Source organism: Cuculus canorus, chromosome 8 (assembly GCF_017976375.1).
Source record: "Cuculus canorus isolate bCucCan1 chromosome 8, bCucCan1.pri, whole genome shotgun sequence".
Lineage (NCBI taxonomy): Eukaryota > Metazoa > Chordata > Aves > Cuculiformes > Cuculidae > Cuculus > Cuculus canorus.
In genome coordinates, this window is record NC_071408.1 from 2,105,756 (window position 1) to 2,124,553 (window position 18,798).

At 44.9% G+C, this 18,798-nt stretch overlaps 1 protein-coding gene across 4 annotated transcripts in view; it reads left to right on the forward strand.

Moving 5' to 3' along the window:
• Positions 1–18,798, forward strand: part of C8H1orf21 (chromosome 8 C1orf21 homolog) — a 120,532-nt gene that overhangs the window by 65,172 nt on the left and 36,562 nt on the right. For all 4 annotated transcript variants that reach the window (XM_054073223.1, XM_054073224.1, XM_054073225.1 and 1 more), the window contains one exon: positions 6,929–7,023. In XM_054073223.1, coding sequence (XP_053929198.1) covers positions 6,929–7,023 — 95 coding nt within the window. The remainder of the gene's footprint in view (positions 1–6,928; positions 7,024–18,798) is intronic.

The window sequence follows — 18,798 nt, forward strand, 5'->3', positions numbered from 1 at the left end:
CTCACCCCCACCCTCTGTAATTGTTTCAATGTTATAAGTTGATATGCTCATCTATCACTGAAATAATTATTAATGAATGCTGTTTTTCTTTGTCACATTGCCATGGCAACCGGGTGACATGTTTGAGGAGAATTATCTGTTTCCAGATGGAGATCTTCATTCATAGATTTGCCTACTGAGAATTTTTGCAGCACATTGAACTTAACAATTCTTCCTCCCTTGCCCTTTCAAAGAGTTTGATGCTAGAGGCGTTACTGCTTTCTGGTTTATGTCCTGTGATGGATTTCATGGTGGGTGTTATGTTCGACAATATTTCTGCCTTTTATTTGTGGTTCGTTTACGTTGTTTTTCTTTCTGTTCAATAGGGCTGCTTTTCTTCAACAGGATATTTGCTGTGGCAGCCTTGTGAACCCATTCCTTGCCCATTTGATTGGTTGGAAATCTTCTCTTTTTACATAACATGCCACACAATGAAAGGCAGGACTTGAGTTTTACTTCTACGAAAGAAAGAAAGCATGAAGATATATTCTTCTTTATGTGTGATATGCCAGCCTGAGTGATAGTCCCTTACAATTTATACTGTACTCACAAACTGATTTTCAGTTTTGCACGTGAAAGAAGCATAAAGAACTTCCACTTTTGTTCGTTTTTGGTTTAAAAATGTGTTTAGGAAAAAGACGAGTGTTACTCTTTAGCATAGATAGAGCGAGGTAAATCTGCACAGAACTTTGTATGATTTCCTTTATCCTGAACTTCTTTCAGTGTTAAAGGTCTTGTTGACCGTCAGACTCGATTTAGATCACGCAGGACCGTTTCAGGATTTCTCTGGGTTTATGAGCAACCGCTCAAACCAAAATGTATCAGGTGCTTTATTTACTTTAGTAGGAATCAAAAGGTAAAAACCAAAAGGGGAATTTAGCGTCCTTCAATTCCAGGAGCACTCCTACCTTATCAGGCAAAACCTGGTTAGCAGCTTTTGCAGTTACCTCAAGGTGTTGCCTTTAGGGAAGGCATCAACTGATCTTTAACCTAATTTTCATATTGATTTAAAGCGATTGATGACCATACACTGCATGACACACTTCAAGGTCTGTCTGTTGCTTACACATCCATTCCTTTGCATTCGCAGTGCTTTCATCCTGACAGTAGCTTTAGAACAAGGACAATCTCATTAATAGCCTAGAATTTGTGGTTTCTGAACACTCGATCTTCACTATATCTTACCTTTGGAAGATAACAGTTCTCGAGTCAAAAAGTTGCGTTCCCCCAATAATAACATACTATAGTGCAAGACCTGTTTTCTCCAAATGCTTATTGAAATTTCATTGAAATTTAATTGATTTGAAGTAATGAGTGTTGTCTTCTCTGAAGAACAAGGCTTTATGCATCAGACCTGTTTCTTCTCTGTTCCGCTGGCTGGCAATGTCCTCCCTAGCCAAACTGCTCGCTACCTCCATCGCCTCCTTTGCACCCTTCTGCTTTCCCTCTTGGTTGACTCCTTGTTGTGGTCGATGGTCTTAGTTGGGAAGGTGCTAAATATTGATTGATACCGTTGCTGTCAGGAATTGTTTTGTATTTCTTATGTCAGGTCTGTAGTTGAACAGACTCGTAACGAACCCATAAAAATGAAGAGGTTTTCCAGCTCAGCTTGATCCTGGAGGGGAGATGGGAGTTCACCATGAATGTGAAGAGTACGGTTTGTGTCATTGAGTACTGCAAACGCCAAAAGAGAGCGCTGCATGCGAAATATAGTGTTTCTCCTTGGATGGCAGGAAGGTTGCTGGTATAAATATCAGCGGTTTAGCTGTGATTCAGATAGTTATATGTGTTGAAGTGGCCTATGTCAGTGGCTACTGAAATTAGTCGGAGGTGGGATTTTTCTTCAATGGACTGACTAGTTCAGAAAGTGGATCTTTCCAGGTATCCCTCATTGTATCTTGGAGGCTGTAGAGCTCATAGTCAGCTGGATAATTCCCCATTTTCTTTCCGTGGCATTTTTTTCCCCTCCTTGGAATTGGAACCATATCTATTTATACCTACCTCCAGTAAGCGACTACTCAATGTGAGTTGGTATTGCCAATATGTTGTATTTGTGCTCCCTATTTTAAGGAAAATATTTTGCCTGTGATAGGAAGAGCTTATGAGTAATGTTATTACTTCAAACTTAATATTGTTGATCTGTTCCCTTTGTCGCTGTGTGTATCTGACAAAACAGTTGTTCATGGCTCAGTCCTCTCTTCTGCTCCCATTAACCAGAATGGGGTTGATCGCTCTCTTTCCACAAGGCAGCACCGTGTTCGCCTGCTTGTCTGGTGTTGGTACAAGCACTGCTTGCTCCCAACACGTGGGCTTGGTGGAGTTGCTGCTGCTTGGCCGTCCTGTCTGATAATCATTTATTTAGGCAGCAAATGCTGAGCGTTGGCTAAGGGTTCCTTGATGTGCCTCATCCCCAAGAGGCAATCACTTGACCTTTAAGGCAGGTCGTCGGCTTTAGATCGTGTCAAATTTACGTTGCTTTTTGAGATACAAGTAGAGATTTCTCATGCTCAAACACCTACTATATAATAGAGCCATGATATTAATGTTAATTTTGTAACACGCTGTCTACTACGAGACTAATTCTACGAGCATCTACAGAAGCAGATGTCTTCTACTGTGGCCTCCTGATTTTTTTTAAGCAGTATTCTCAGGAGGAGAAGGTGGATTTCTCTGAAGCAAGACTTGCTAGTTGGTGTGGTGCATTCAACTTATCCTGAAAATGTAATGAAAAATGACGCGTTTATTTTTGGAAGCTTTCTTACTGCTGCATGACTTGTCCAGGCATCTGCCCTTCTCCTGCAGCTGGTAGGAGGAAAGGAAGAGTAACACCCGCTGTGCTGCTCTGCACAGATAATTGAATGGTCACTGGACTGATAGGGATGGAGAAAAAGCAGAGACTTCCAGTGCGTTTTTTGCCTCAGTCTTTAGTAATGTGGATAGAGCTCGGGCTGCCCGCTGCCCTGAGTCAGATACTGTCCCTCACAGCATCCTTCTGGCCAAGTTGTCCCGCTGTGGGATGAGCAGGTGGGCGGTGGAGAACTGGCTCGGTGGCAGAGCTCAAAGAGTTGTAGTGCATGGGGCTACGCCTGGCTGGGGATCTGTCACCAGCAGTTGTTTCTCAGGGCTCGATCCTAGGGCCAGTGCTGTTCCATAAATTTATCAACAATCTGGATGCAAAAGCTGAATGTTTGCTGATGATGCAGAACTGGGAGGGGCTGTTGACTCCCTTGAGGGACAGGAGGCCCTGGAGAGGGTTCTGGATAGGTTAGAGAATTAGGCAGTCATCAATGGCATGAAATTTAAGAAGTCCAAGTGTTGGATTCTGCACCTGAGTAATGCTGGGCACGGGTATAGATTGGGAGAAGAGTGGCTGGAGAGCAGCCCTGCAGAAGAGATCAGGGGGTGCTGGTGGGCACCTCCTCATTAGGAGCAACTGAGAGGGCAAACCCCATCCTGCGGGCATCAAACACAGTGTGACCGGCGTTCAAGAGAGGAGATAGTCCTGCTGGATTCAGCATTGGTGTGGCCCCGCCTGGAGTGCTGTGGGCAGCGCTGGGGCCACCATTTAAGAAGGATGTGAAGGTCCTCGGAGGCATCCAGAGGAGGACGGCCAAGCTGGTGAGAGGGCTGGAAGGCATGTCTTGTGAGGAGCGACTGAGGACCTTGGGTTTGTCTAGTTTGGCGACAAGGAGGTTGAAGGGTGACTCATTGCTGTCTACAACTTCCTGAGGGGGGGTTGTGGAGAGGTGCTGACCTCTTCCCTCTGGGATCCAGAGATAAGACACGTGGGAATGGTTCAAAGCTGCACCAAGGGAGGTTCAGACTGGACATGATGGAATATTTCTTTGCCAAGAGGGCAGTCAGACCCTGGAAGAGGCTTCCTGGAGAGGGGATCAATGCCCCAAACCTGTCAGTGCTTGAGGCATTTGGACCACACCCTTATACTATGCTTTAACTTTTGGTCTGCCCTGGAGTGGTCCGGCAGTTGGATTAGGTGATCGTTGTGGGTCCCTTCCAACTCAGCTGTCTGAGTCAAGTCTCGTTGCCTGCTAAAAGCAGCACAGATTTCTGAGTAGCAATGACGCAAGGATTGCAACAGGAGTGGTGTCACGATGGTGATGGTGGCTGTTGGGAAGCCAATAAGTCCTCAGCTCAGATACCTTGACTTTTAACAATCAAGAAATACAAAACTAAATTTACAACAAAACCCTTCCTTCTTATCTTGCCTCCATGCTATCAAACCACATCAAACTTTCCGGTAGAAATCTGATTACACTGATTATCGAGTCATGGGCTCGTCAGTCCCCACTTGCTACAAGAGATGATATCTTCCAAGGAAGCATCCCGTGCGCGCAGCCTGCGTAGGATGCTCTGCTGCCCAGGTGTGCGCTCAGTGGTCGATCACAATTGGTCTCTTGGAACCAATTCTTGGAACCCAACCTCTTGCGTTTCAGAGGTTATTTTTGCCGCTAAGTGCCAGGACCTCTATCGCTTGCTGGTTTTTGACAAGGGTGAACTGCCCACGTCTCTCTTTTGTGGTTAATGGGGACTAAAGCTGCCGCTTGGGCAAACTTCCTTTGTGCTATTTCTCTTTCTCATCTGTTTTCCTATTCAAATCCATGCGTGCAGCCGTGGGAGTTTTATGCTTTTTCGGCATGTGGGTTTTATTGCTAATCACAACAGAGATCGTTGAAGGAGGGAGAAAAATGTAAGTTAGATATTACAGTCAATCACGAACTTCTAATTCCCAGGCTTTATTGTGTTCAGCCTTTTTGGTTTTATGAATTGTTACCTCCAGACTACAGAAATTCCACTTAAAAAAGGGGAAAAAAAAAAAATCAGAGTTGTTGTTCGTATTTACCAATTTCATAATATTGTCTTAAATTCTCCCGTTTGTTTTTGAAACTCTGCATCTGAGGTGTTGCTTTTTGATAAATTCACAGTTTTAAGTTCTATACTAAAAAAAAAAGCATCTAGATCTGGACTAGACCAAATGCAAAACCATGTCGTATTTTTTTAAAATGAGATTATTTTTCAAAGTTAGGCTTATTTAACTCGAGTTTCCTGAAAATTAGCTTCCTTCTGGATAATTGGGGGTTTTTTTGTAACAATACAGTAATCCAGAAAAATCCATTTGTGTTTTGGTTTTTTTCCCTTAGCAAGGGCGATAAATTGCTTGAAAACCCAAAGATCGAGAACAAAGTTTGTGTGTTTTCTTTTAATTTGCCCAAGTTTTGCCTCTCATTCCCAGCGTGCTGTGGCTCGTTTCATTTTGTATTGCCATTTTCCACATAGGTGGGGTAAAATTTCTCTTCTGCATTAGGTGGAGGAGGGTGGGTGCAAAACTTGAGGTGTTTTTCCTATGGATTTATATGCTGCAAAGATGACCAGAGCAAAAAAAGCCATAATAGGGGCTGAGAGAAGACAGCGTGAGTGCTGCAAGCTCTCTGTTCCAGGGATTGAAAGAAGAATCACCCATCTCGTCCAACCAAAGGACAAAGTCCCTGTGGTCGGGCTTTGAGTGAGGCTGTGTGCTCACTATGGGATAGCTCGCTGGGTTGTTCAGCCTGGAGGAGAGAAGGCTCTCAGGGGACCTTAGAGTGACCTTCCAGTGCCTGACGGGGCTCCAAGAAAGCTGGAGAGGGGCTGTTCACAAAGGCTTGGATTGATAAGATGAGAGGCAATGGGGATAAACTGGAAGGGGCAAATTAAGCCTGGACGTAAGGAGGAATTTCTTCCCCATGAGAGTGGTGGTGAGGCTCTGGCCCAGGTTGCCCAGGGAAGCTGTGGCTGCCCCATCCCTGGAGGTGTTCCAGGCCAGGTTGGGTCAACCTAGAACAGTGGGATGTGTCCCTGCCCATGGCAGGGGGGTTGGAACTGGATCATCTTTAAGATCCCTTCCAACCCAAACTATTCTATGATTCTAATTTGTAAGTTCAAGAGCTGAAACGCCGACCTGAAAATTATTAAGGGCAAATTGAAACTCTTACCTTTCTTACTGCTTTCTTTCATGCTGGATTTCTGTCTGGATAACATCCATGCACAGGAAAAATGGTCATGGGGCAGAGTGAGGAAGATGCTTGTAATGGCACCGTTTCTCCAGAAATCACCAGAGAACCATGTACCTCTTGCTTTAGCCCCACTAAAACAGTGCAGGAAAACCAAAATTCTTTAAAAAAGCAGTGGTTTTAGGTGTGGTATTTCCCCTCCCAGCTTTTAACTTGAATTTTAAGCAGCCTCCATCAGCTTTGCTTTTCAGAAGATGTGTTTTCAGTGCGAGGGACAGCCGTGAGCAGACTGCTCTGTAGGAACTGCTGTACATCGCTTGTTCACCCACTGACCCTAAAGCCCAGGGAGGATGCAGGAGCCAAGAACTTGCTTGTATTAAAGATATTATACGGAAAACTAGAGGTGTGGGGGGAAGCACCTCCCGAGCATCCCCTGCTTGTGGTGCTGGGGCTGTGCCGGCCCATAGAGAGTCGTACAATGGTTTGAGTTGGAAGGAACCTTAAAGAACATCTACTTCCACCCCCTGCCATGGACAGGGTCACCTCCCACTGGATCAGGGGCTCCAAGCCCCATCCAACCTGGCCTTGAACCCCTCCAGGGATGGGGCAACACTTCCAGGGATGGGGCAGCACTTCCAGGGATGGGGCAGCGCTACCCAACAATGTCTGGAAATTCTCACTGAAGCTTCAGTCAGGACAAACCCCATTGGTTTCAGTCACATTTAATCCTTCAAAACTATATACGTGTAACTTTCAGTTGCTTTGCTTAACTAGGGTCATCTCTAGCCAGCTGTTTTGGTTTTAGTTTGTTTTTTTCCCAGCTGCTGAACTACACTGGTTCAATTTTTTTTTTCTTTTTTTTGTTTTTCCTCGGTGCTCAGATGAGTATAGGATCAAACCAGTGGAAGAGGTCAAATACATGAAAAATGGGGGAGAAGATGATCAGAAAATAGCAGCCAGGAACCAAGAAAACTTGGTAAGGATCGAACTTATCGCTTCTCTAATCAAATAACATGGCTCTGCTTTTGTAATGAACTCTGCACCGTGCAGCACACGCAAACTGCAGCTTCCGCGAGGCGAGTGGATTTGCTTGAAAATGTTGTAACTCTCAGTGAAGCTAACACAGAAAGTGCAAAATATGACTTTTTCCTGCTTGTCTTTCTGAATTAGGCTCTACTTAATCTTGGAGCAGGTGCTTCCAGGGTTATACTTATTCCCCTCCTTTGCAGATCCGAGTATACGTGCATTGAAATGTATGTGCCTATATTGCAAACGAGTTGGTGGTAGAACAGGAGTGCACTGCTGTTGAGAAAATCACCTACTGCTGATACTATTTGCTCTGTGCTTCCCAATTTCTGTATTTTAAAATATACGGGGAAGGCTGTATTTTGGAATACAGAAAGCAATGTATTCATAACACAGCAGTCACAAGAATCATAGAATCACGTAATGGTTTGGGTTGGAAGGGACCTCAAAGCCCATCCATATCCACTCCCTGCCATGGGCAGGGACACCTCCCACTGGATCCGGTTGCTCCGAGCTCCATCCAACCTGGCCTGGAACCCCTCCAGGGATGGGGCAGCCACCACTGCTCTGGGCAACCTGGGCCAGGGCCTCACCACCCTCACAGGAAAACATTTCTTCCTAAGATCTAACGTCACTCTCCCCTCCTTCAGCTTCAAACTGTTTCCCTTGTCCTATCCCTGCACTCCCTGATCAAGAGCCCCTCCCCAGCTCTCCTGGAGCCCCTTGCAGTACTGGAAGCTGCTCTGAATTCTCCCCGTAGCCGCCTTCTCTCCAGGCTGAACAATCCCATCCCTCTCAGCCTGGCCTCATACAGGAGATGCTCCAGCCCTCGGATCATCTCTGTGACCTCCTCTGGACTCACTCCAACTCCTCACTCCATGTCCTTCCTCTGCTGAGGACTCCAGAGCTGAACTGAATGTTATTAGCTCTGTTCTTCCCGATTTTATATATTTCAGAATTCACAGGGAAGGCAGTTCAGAATAGAAAAAACAGTATATTCCTACCGCAGCGGTTACAAGAATCATTTTATGTGTTTCTTTCTTTTTCCTTGATTCGAACACCTTCCTGGCTCGTAGTTCCATTTACAGGAAGGAAGTCACAGGTAAACTCCCAGTCCTGCTTGAAATAACAAGGATACCGTTGAATTGGCTTAAAAATCACAGATGAGTCACTTCTGGCATTTCTGAGAAGCTGTTTCTTCTCTTGTGAAGCTGAAGGAATGTAGATTTTGTAATCGCCCAACTGGGGCTTTGCCCAGTTTAACTTTTTGAAGACATCTCGCAATTATAATAGTGGGCTGCGATATTTCACTTATGGCTCCACTCATTCATTGCAGCTTTCTGTCACGTGGGATTGGGTTTTTTTTCCCCCTCCGTTAGTGGAACCAAAGAGGGAACATCAGCATTTAAAGAACGGGTGGATGAAGTGCTCAGGGACATGGTTTAGGGAGTGTTAGGAATGGTTGGACTCGATGGTCCAGTGGGTCCTTTCCAACCTGGTGATTCTGTGATTCTCTGTGATTCTGTGATTCAGTGGAGTCATCACCGTTATGACCAGCTGAGGATTTGCCGTTTGCCATCATTGGGCAGCTGTGCAAAAATCCATTGTTAGGGATTTTTCCGTTCCTGAAGATGTAAGTGGATATTCTATATTCCCTCTTCTAGACACGTGCGCTTGTGTCACACAACCACACGTGCATTCTTGTAGTAAATAGTGGAGTTTATTTCTCTGTGGGCTGTCCTAACCTTGTTGTTCAAGCCATGGTTGATCAGCACACAACACAATTTCTGTTCTGGTCTCCAGATTAGGTATTTGCTCCAGTGGCTTCAGCTTGCGGCAAGATTTTGGCTTTTTAGTGCCTCAGAAGCTTTGCTGAGAATACCACCTTTTCCAGCAGCGTCCACGGAACACTCACGTTTATCACCAGCGTAAGCACGTTTGTTTTGAACTGGAAGAAGTGTGACTGCAAGAATTTTTTTGGCTCATTTTGCTCATTTTAACTGTTGACAAAGGCTTGGAGTGGTAGGACGAGGGGCGATGGATATAAACTGGAGAGGGGCAGATTTAGACTGGACAGAAGGAGGAATTTCTTCACTCTGAGAGTGGTGAGAAAGAGATTGCCCAGGGAAGGTGTGGCTGCCCCATCCCTGGAGGTGTTTCAGGCCAGGTTGGATGGGCCTTGGGCAGCCTGAGCCAGTGGGAGGTGTGCCTGCAGGCAGGGGGGTTGGAGCTGGATGGGCTCTAAAGTCCCTTCCAACCCAAACTATTCTATGATTCTATGATTTTAGAGACCTCAGTGCTTTGTTGGTAAACAGAGAAAAAGGAAAAATGAGCGGAATCCTTATTTTGTTTGCTAAAAAAAAAGGAAAAAGTCTAGGAAGTTAAATTCTAAACCAGTTTTCGGCTGTAATTGGAGTATTTGCAGAAGGCAACATGCCACGTGAGGGACGAGGAGGAAGACAGAGTTCAGGAAAGCTTAGGTCTGCTGAGGTGACGCAGTCCCTGAAGTTGTAGTCAAAACTAGATAGAGATACTTTGCATTGTCATTAGTTACTACTTTCTTGTAGCACCTGATTAAATTTAAAGATGTTTCTACAGCACAGCGCTTACTCTTTTTTGTTATCGCTGGGTCACGTTTGATGGGAGCAGAGGGTTTGTTGGAAAGAATAACTTAATGTGGAGTTGGAGGGCTGGTAGGGCTCTGTTCTCCGTCATATAGATCGGGAATAAAAAAAGACAGTAACGCAAGCAAGTCTTCAATCAGACAGGATGTCTGTACTTTAAAACAAAAACTGTCTTGCGCACCAAAAAGGCTTTATTCTCCTTTTCCTCATCTTCCTATAAGGAGATTACATTGTCTGTAATGTATGCAGCTTTTTAATCCTGCGAATTGTCAAGGCCTCGTCACTCTTGGGTTTTTTAAGGGAGTTTCACTGTTCGAGTTCTCCTTAGTAAACATGTTTTAGTTCGCTGCTTAGAAGATGAGTTAATCTACCCATCACTCAGGCTTTGGTTTTCTCAACGTGTGAAAAGTTGGCAAGCGCTTACATAATCCCGTCTTCTCAGCAGCCATTTCCAGGCAACAGAGATTTCAGGAACAAGAAAAGGTGGTGGGAGAATCGACCGGCCCTTTTCCCTCCTCTCTTGTTTCTTAATCCCACGTTTATTTATTGTCACAGGGCTGCTAGCTCACATCTCCTTAAGAAACGCAGCCTGGATGAGATGTGTAACCTGAATTAGAGTCTGTTCCCTGGGAGCTGCTCCGGTGTGGGATGTCTTATCTTCTGATACTTGTGCTTGAATTATGCTATTCAGATGCAATGGAATTTTTTTGTCCTCTTATCATCACTGTTACTTTTTTAAGGTATTTTGAAGTCTCTGCTCGAGTGAAAAGAAAACCGCTTCCCTTATTACTTAGGCTCTTTGATGTGGTGCCATCTCTGCCTTTGGTGTTGCAATATTTCTGAGTCAAGGGAAAAAAAAGGTCATGCGAGCAGATACAGTGAATGGGAGGACATGGCAGACACCAGGCAAATTGTCATTTTGTACTGGGGCCCTGTGGTCAGCGTTCCAGGCTTTTGTTCTGTTTGAAGAGAGAGATGGAGATGGACCGGTACAAGCGTGGGTATCCCTGGGAGAGACAAGGCTCTGTCAGGGAATCACCGGCTTCTCGGCTTGAGGCTTAAGCAGGGCTCAGAACTTGAGCAAGGCTGATGTTGTACAGCAGAAATACTCTACGATGTAGGGATGGCTGTGCTAGGGCTGTACGCCATACGTGAAACAGAAGATGCTCCACGTGAAGACATTTTCTGGCAGAACCAAGGCCTCCTTGAATTATAATGTAGGCTCCTGATGGGGGTGAGGGGAAATAAAATAAGAAAAAATAGAAAAGTCAAGCTTGTTTCAGACTCGCAATCAGTTGTAGTTTTCCTGCTGTTCCCTCCTATCCATCAGCCCGATTCACTTCTTTACCCAGGCTGTTTCTCCAGTTCTCCACTTGCGGCTGGGATCATTCTGGTCCTGGTTTCATTCCTGGTATCTTGGCTCCCAGCATCTTCCTGAGCATTTCCATCCTCAAAATGAAGCCAGACACATTGACTTTGGTGGGGAAAATCTGACAGTTGCACATCCTCGTAGCCTGCAGTTAGGGATGGGATGTAACAGGGTTTAGGTGCAGGAGATGTGGGGTTACGCTGCGTCTGGCGCTCTGCACTGCACCATTTAATAGCTGCTCAGCTAAAACAAGGATGTTTGGAGTCAGAGCTGTAAAGATCTGTTGATAGATGAAAGAACGAACTCATTTCTACCAGTTTTCAAACTATGTTCATTTTTAATCACAAGTGTTGGACTATATAAACACGAAAACGGTGCTAATTGTCAAATGATTGTGCGCACAAGCTCATGAGCGTGGTGTTATTCCTGGAGCTGAAGAAGCTGCTGTGGTGGTGGTTGGTGTGCTCAGAAGCGGGAGGGCTGGCTGTGATGGTTTCTCGGGGTGCTGAGGAGATGGGCAGGTTGGCTTTGCTCATGGTGAGCCGGTCTCCAGCAGGGTTGGGAGTTCAGGCACAGCTGAGACGATACCTTCTCCACACACAGCGTGGTGCCCATGTGCCAAGCAAGGTGATGAACCCCCACGTGTTCAAACTAAACCTCACTTCCCTGTGGATCCACAGTGGCTCCCAAGCCCTCACTGGGGCAGGGGAGAGCTCTGCTGTGTGTTTGAGGGGGACTGTAGGTTCTTCAAGGTTTTTATGATAAAGGTTCTCATAAGCAAAGAGAGTTTTACCAATTTTGGGTTGGGTCTGGATGGGCTTTTTTGGCCCTAAATACTGGTAAAAGCTAACCAGGGCTATTCATATTCCTACATTACATTTGCTTGGGAAAGCTAACATGCTAAAAATCAGGAATTATTAATAATTTAAAAGGTTAAATCTATTCCAAAACAGCTACAAGCAGGTGTGACCAGAATAAATAACACATTTCACCCGGTCCTTCTAAAGACCTGTTAATTTTTTGTTTGGAGGGGACTCACTGTTTACCTCTACACCCTCATGCTAAATATACAATCGTAACAGCCTATTTAACGTTTATAACAGGATGAATTTAATTGTCCTCATTTCCATACTCTTGCAGCACTAATGGCTCTCCATTGTAAAATTTTATTACCAGGAAGGGTAAAATGAGGAGGTGTAGGATATTGGTGCAGCTTAGCCTTGCTTGGGCAGACTTGATGAGCTGAATCGGTTGTCCTCTGAGATGGTCCGTAACGCTATAGCTACCTCTGAAAATCCCAAGCGCCTCAAGCTACCTGGTTTTTGTGTTAGGTGGTTAACTCTATATTTATTGCAGTTCAGTTTTTGGGTGGGTTTGTAACTTTTTGCTAATAGAAATCTTTTTCTGCTCTGCTTTGGCACAAAAGGATACTTAATAGGATTTTTATGCTTTGTTATCCAAACCCTCAAAACAATCGGGGATAATCCTCTGTGTTATCCTGAAGCTCTGTAGTGCAATTGCACATTAGAAGTTGAGATGAATTCCTGCTGGAGTTGGAAGAAAATTGCCTCTTTCTGTCGTTCTTGCTATTTCTCACTCCACCTTTAATAACACGGACAACATTTTGCCTTTTTTTCCCACCAATAAGGATAGATTTCCGCTCCACTTACCTGTAAATGTAATTTCTGTCAGCCGTGTGAGCGTTGTTTTTTCCTCGCTGTGTCTCAAGCCTTTCAGCCCAGCTGCTGTTCTCCATCACTCAGCTCCGTAATACTCGGTAGCGTAAAACCTCAGTCTCCGTAGCTCTATGTATTTAACACTACATATCACTTTCTGCAGTGATAGATTAAAAGTAGGCAGCAGTATCTGATCGATAAAGCCTATAAAATTGAAAGCCTGGCAGAAAATGTGGAATGAAACAAATAACAATGATCTAAAATGTAATACGTGAAAGTGCAGATAGCGTGTATAATATGTGTATTTAGATAGGTTTGCAAAATATGTATTATGGAGACATCAATCACAAACATTTTGGGATGTGTAATGCAAATATTGGCATATGTCTGAATTCCAGATCGATTTAGGAAAATAGCTGTTCAGTTCTAATTTGCCGAGCTGCCCGATCCAGGCATTAAAATTATAAGAAGAAATCAGCTAGCACTGTGCTCTGGGGTTAAATTTATTGGAGATATCTGTGGTGTTTTCCTTTCTATGTATCTACAGAGATGATCCAAGGGCTGGAGCACCTCCTGTACGAGGTCAGGTTGAGAGACTGGGATGAGGACAGGTTGAGAGAGTTGGGGTTGTTCATCCTGGAGAAGAGAAGGCTCCGAGGAGATCTTATAGTGACCTTCCAGTGCCTGAAGGGGCTACAGGAAAGCTGGAGAGGGACTGTTCACAAAGGCTGTGGGGATAGGATGAGAGGCAATGGGGATAAACTGGAGAGGGGCAGATTTAGACTGGACAGAAGGAGGAATTTCTTCACCATGAGGGTGGTGAGGCCCTGGCCCAGGTTGCCCAGAGAAGCTGTGGCTGCCCCATCCCTGGAGGGGTTCCAGGCCAGGTTGGATGGTCCTTGGGCAGCCTGAGCCACTGGGAGAGGGTTGGAACTGGATGGTGTGATTGTGTGATTCTACGCAAAATACTACCGGTGCAAATTTAAGGATGGGAATACAATTCATTTGATACTTGGAAGTGTTTAGAGGCTCTGCTCACAAGTGCTGGATAAGCTTTGACTTGCTGTGTTTCACATGCGTAACTCTGTTGAGGTACTTGGGTGAAGAGCTTTGTGAAAATGAAAAGTCGATATCGTATTAATGTGTACTACAGTGCTAAGATTTCAGGCTGTAGTTTCACAATGATTTATTTTAAACCTTTTTGCGATGATAGCGTGTTTCGAAATACACAATTCCTCCTTGCTCATGCTCTGTTCAGGAGGAGAAAGAAACCAGAAATGCCCCCAACTAACAGCCCTCAAGCTGTTATAAAGAAGAAGTTTTGTCTGCCCTGGAGAGTTTTGGTGTGTTAAGTCTGAGATTCACCTCTTCTTTGCTTTTGATGCTGTAGGCACCAAGAGACCCCGTCCCACCGCTGGCACGGGGTCAGCTCCAGGAGCAAGTGTTGGGACAATTGCATCGAATTGGTTCATTACCCACTGTCAAGGATGGATATCTAGGTATTTTCTATATATGTAGGAGATGCTGTTACTTCTCTGCCTCTCGCCGCCCTATTTGCCCTTCTCCTATTTTTCAGAGATAAAGCCTCAGCTCAACAAAACCCCTGAAGAGGTTGTTGGCTCTTGTATTGGAATCCAGGCAGGGGGAAAAGCGCAAAAACCTACTGCAAAATCCAGTTTGGGTCATTCTGGGAGGGGAAAACAAATCAAGACTCCCTTTTTCTTTGGTTCCTGGGGCATGAGAATAATAAAATGACCAAGTGAGCACTGTCAGATATGCATGAAGGCTTGAGAACGTGCAGGGGTTCCTGTGACGCTCATCCGTCTCTGTCTCCTGTAATCCTGGGAGCTGGCAAAGAGAGCAGAGAGGCTGAGGGCTGCTCCCCGACACGTTTTCCCACAAGGAGAGGCATCCACGTTGCCTGGATGCTGCATCAGCCAAACCCTGGGTCCCACAGGCTCCTCGCGGCGATGCTCCCCATCTCAGCTGCTCCTCTCTCCAGCACAAGGAATAAACCACAGGACAAAAGTGCAGCGACAGGAGAAGTGATGAAATGAAAGGTGGGGATTCAAATTTCAAAGTAACTAGGGGAAGGAGTGAGGAGCGTATTATCAAGCTCGTTCCTGCCAGGGGTGGCAGCTTCATGGCAGGATGAAGGCAGCGGCGTCCCGTGGGCAGGCGGGATGCCCACCAGCCTCCTCGCCCAGCAGCTGCAAATGCTTTTCCCTCCAGGCAGAGCTGGGACAGACCGGGCAAAGTGAGTGGTGTGCCCTACTTGTGAAGAGAAATTCTGCTTTTTATTTCAATAAGACTATAGCTAAGAAATTCCCCTGGGAATATGTAGTTCTTTATTGGATGTACATTCCTCCAGTCTTCATCAGTAGGATCTGGATTGGTGCATTTTATGCTGCGCAGACTCCCAGATTCCCTTTCTCAAGGAAATTAAAAGTATAAAAGCATCCTTTGGATATTGTTTTTCCAAGTCTGAGATCCTAAATGAGTGCTGCCCTACCGCTATCAGTACTAAGTAATTACAGCATTTCAATTTGCTTAAGCCAGCCTCTCCGATGTTTTGGGAAGAAATGCATTTGAAGCTGAAATCGAAGTCCATGGAAAGGAGATTGTTACTAGAGCTAGTTATTTTAAACACCATGCAATTATCTTATTTCCAGATTGCCCATTTCATTTCAAATTGGCCGTGATATACTTCAAAGCATGATTTCTCATAATGAATTTATGACAGTTTTAGCTCATTCCACTTACGGGTCACTGCATATTATATAGACATCAAAGTAAATGATTGCCCTGAGTATTAATATTCTTTTTCTTCTGGATTCCATTAGAAATTGTTTTGATAGAAGAAGTATTAGTTTTTCCTCTGGTGTTTAATTTTTGAAAATTTATAAAACGAGTGGATACTATTAATAATAACATATAATAATAATAATTCTGCCCAGAGAATTGGTGTCTGCCCCATCCCTGGGGGTGTTGGAGGCCAGGTTGGATGGGGCTTTGAGCAGCCTGGTCCAGTGGGAGGTGTCCCTGCCAGCAACCTGTGGGCATTTCTCAAGCCCTCTCATTGCCATCATCCTTGTGCTTGAGGTTATCAAGACCGTGGGCATTGTGTGTATGTTTGGGACGTGCGACTTTTCATGCTGCTCTCCGGGAGAAGGTATAGAAACATATACTACTCGCTGTAATAGTTTATTGCGCGCTTTGTGGTAAACCAACCCGCATTGCAGTCCTGCCAAGAGCAGCCATTTCAAAGTGACTCAGCTGACCAAAGTATATAGATTATATATCGTATTTGTTATTTAAAAACATAAAGCCCTAGAAGTTTTTGATTTAAGTGTTTCTTCCATGATTGTAAGGACTTGGTACCTTCCGCCTCTCTTTTTTATTTTTTTTATCTTTTTTTTTAAGACCTTGAGCATGTCAAAACGTGAGGAACTGAGGCTTTAAGAAGGATGAGCAATAAGATTTTGCAAGCTGTCGGCGATAGGAGCTCTCTGTATCGTCTGTTTTGGTACTTGCTTTCCAGCAGTTGCCTAGGTGGTATTAATTTTTAATTCCGCTGGTTTGGAACAGGGGATAAGACGAGATCCAGGCAGACATGAACACACAGGGCTGCTTAAAATCATCAGAAGTCACTGTTGGAGAATAAAGTTGGCAAACTGCTAGCCTAAGTCCAGGGCTAGGCGTACCGCTGGCCACCATGGAGCTGCCACCTCCTGCCTCCTTTTGATAGCGGCGAGATGGAAGTTCATCCTTTTGTTTGTTCAAATTTCATTATGGACAGTATTCTATGGCTTTGCTCATGTTTTCTTTTCAGGCATAGGGCTCCTTCCATTAAGGCACTTGTGGAGAAAATTCCAACCCAAACTGTTGTACGATTCTATCTTGGGCAGCCTGATCTGGTGGAATGTCCCTGCCCGTGGCAGGGGGTTGGAACTGGATGGGCTTTAAGGTCCTTTCCAACCCAAACTATTCTATGATTCTAAAATGTAGGGCCTAGGACGTGCATCCGTGGTCCTGTTTAAGTAGATGAAGCGAACAAGCAAATGTGTCCGTAGATGTTTCATTAGCTCTTTAACCATGCAGCCTCAATGATCTCTCAGTTTTAGTTTGAACACATTATTGCCCCTGGAAAAGAAAGTTTCAAGTTGCTAAGAGATGGAATGTGCCATTTTAGACCCCAAACCAATAGCGAATTTAGTATTTTTGATGTATTACGGCTGAGGTAGTGCCCAGGGACGGGTGGGACGTTCACTCTTGGTTTGCGGGCAAATCCTCTGTCCAGTCAATGCATCTTTGCTCTAACTTGTTGATAGCCTGGCTGTGGAAAACATGTGTGTGTGTTGGGGCTGTGGTTTATGAACGTCGCTAACTGATGCCTTTAACAACAAATAAAAAGAGGTGAACTTGAAGTCTGCTGTACATAAATTATCTCCAACACCCATTTCTTGGGATTTAATGCTCTGCAGTGGCCTGGATCCTGGGACAGGCACTTTATTCTCTTCTTTTTTTCTTCTTTTACCTTTATCCTGCATTTCTTTGACCAATGCCAACACTTTGATCCTCTGTCCTATTTAGAGAGAAATGCATCTTTAAAGTGGTTTCTAGCAGCTGGGAGCTGGGGCTGCTCAGACTGAATTACAATGGCTTCATGTAGATTCAGATGTCAAATTTAAAGGTGAGGACTGACCGTTATGAAAGGATGGGAGGTGTTCATGGTTTTAGGGAAGAAATTGCTTCTGCTGCCTTCTGAAGTTGGTGACAGCGGTTTGATCTCAAACGCAGCAGAAGAGATGACACTTAACAGCATTTTAGTGCAAAGTAGACCTCAGCATCCATGCTGGATGTCTCTCAGGTGGAACTTAATGCCTCTTCTTGAGTGACCGACAAGAAAGGTGGCATCTTCTGTGGCCAGTGGAGCTGCTAGGATGAGTACAATCCACAGCCTCGAAGAGGAATCTGCGTTAACAGCGGATGGAAGCAAGTGGACCATCCTACGAAGAGGTTGGAGGGGTAAAGGAGGAAGGGAAAGATATGAAAGCTGGGCAGAAAGGGGGAAGAGAGCAGGAACACTACAAGGAGAGATGAGAAGTGGTTCAGAGGGCTCTCTGCAACCCTGAACTTCTCAGCGTGCCCTAGTTGAGGAGAGGCTTCCTTCCTGTAAGCGGGGCACCCAGTGAGACCCATGCCTCGTTACTGATGGGCAGGAATCAGCCGGGTTTCGTTCAGCAAATGCAGAATAACACCCGCCAGCGTTTTACTTGGCGTTAAATCCATAAAAGCAGGAGCTGAGGGTACTCATCAGCTCCTATAACAATTTAATTGGGGCCTTTCTGATGTAGGAGGGAGCTTCATTCTTGGCATTTCTTTCCAGGTGTTTTGTGAGGGATCTGGTGAGTTTTACATGTTCTCTCCAAGGCTTCTCCCGCAGGGATTGCTGTGGTCAGGGAGCAATCCTGACCTGTCCCGCGGGAGCTGGGCCAGGTCCTGTGTACCAGTGCTTCGCTCGGGGTGGTCTCAGTGGCCAGCCTGGTGTGGAGCGTTTCAGCAGGCAGGGCTGAGCGTTTGCCGTGAGCAGCAGTGACAGCGGCACATCTGGTTTGTCAGTATTCAACGAACAGGCGTTTGTAACCAATTTTCAATTTTGAATTTGTTGCTTTTCCATTAAAAGTTGCTCCTCTGTTACCGGACTATAAAACCAGGAGCTCCCAACCCATTTTGCACTGTTATTGTTTTGAAACACTTGCATTTTGCCCCCTTTTTTACATAAACTCTGCTTTTTTTACAAAAACTCTGTTTTTTCCCACTTTCCAATCCATACGAGACTTTCTTCACCACCTCATCAATTTTTAGTGTGTTTTTTCCCCCCTCTGGTTGGTTATTTAGTAAGAACTGTAAAAAAATACGCTTAGAAGCTGTGTGAAGCGTAAGATCCAAGAGCGAGGAGTACTTGCAGGAATAAAAGCTGTAGCAGGAAAGCACTAATTATTTAACTAATTTACAGGAAGACAATATGTATTGTACTGAATGAGCACAAAATC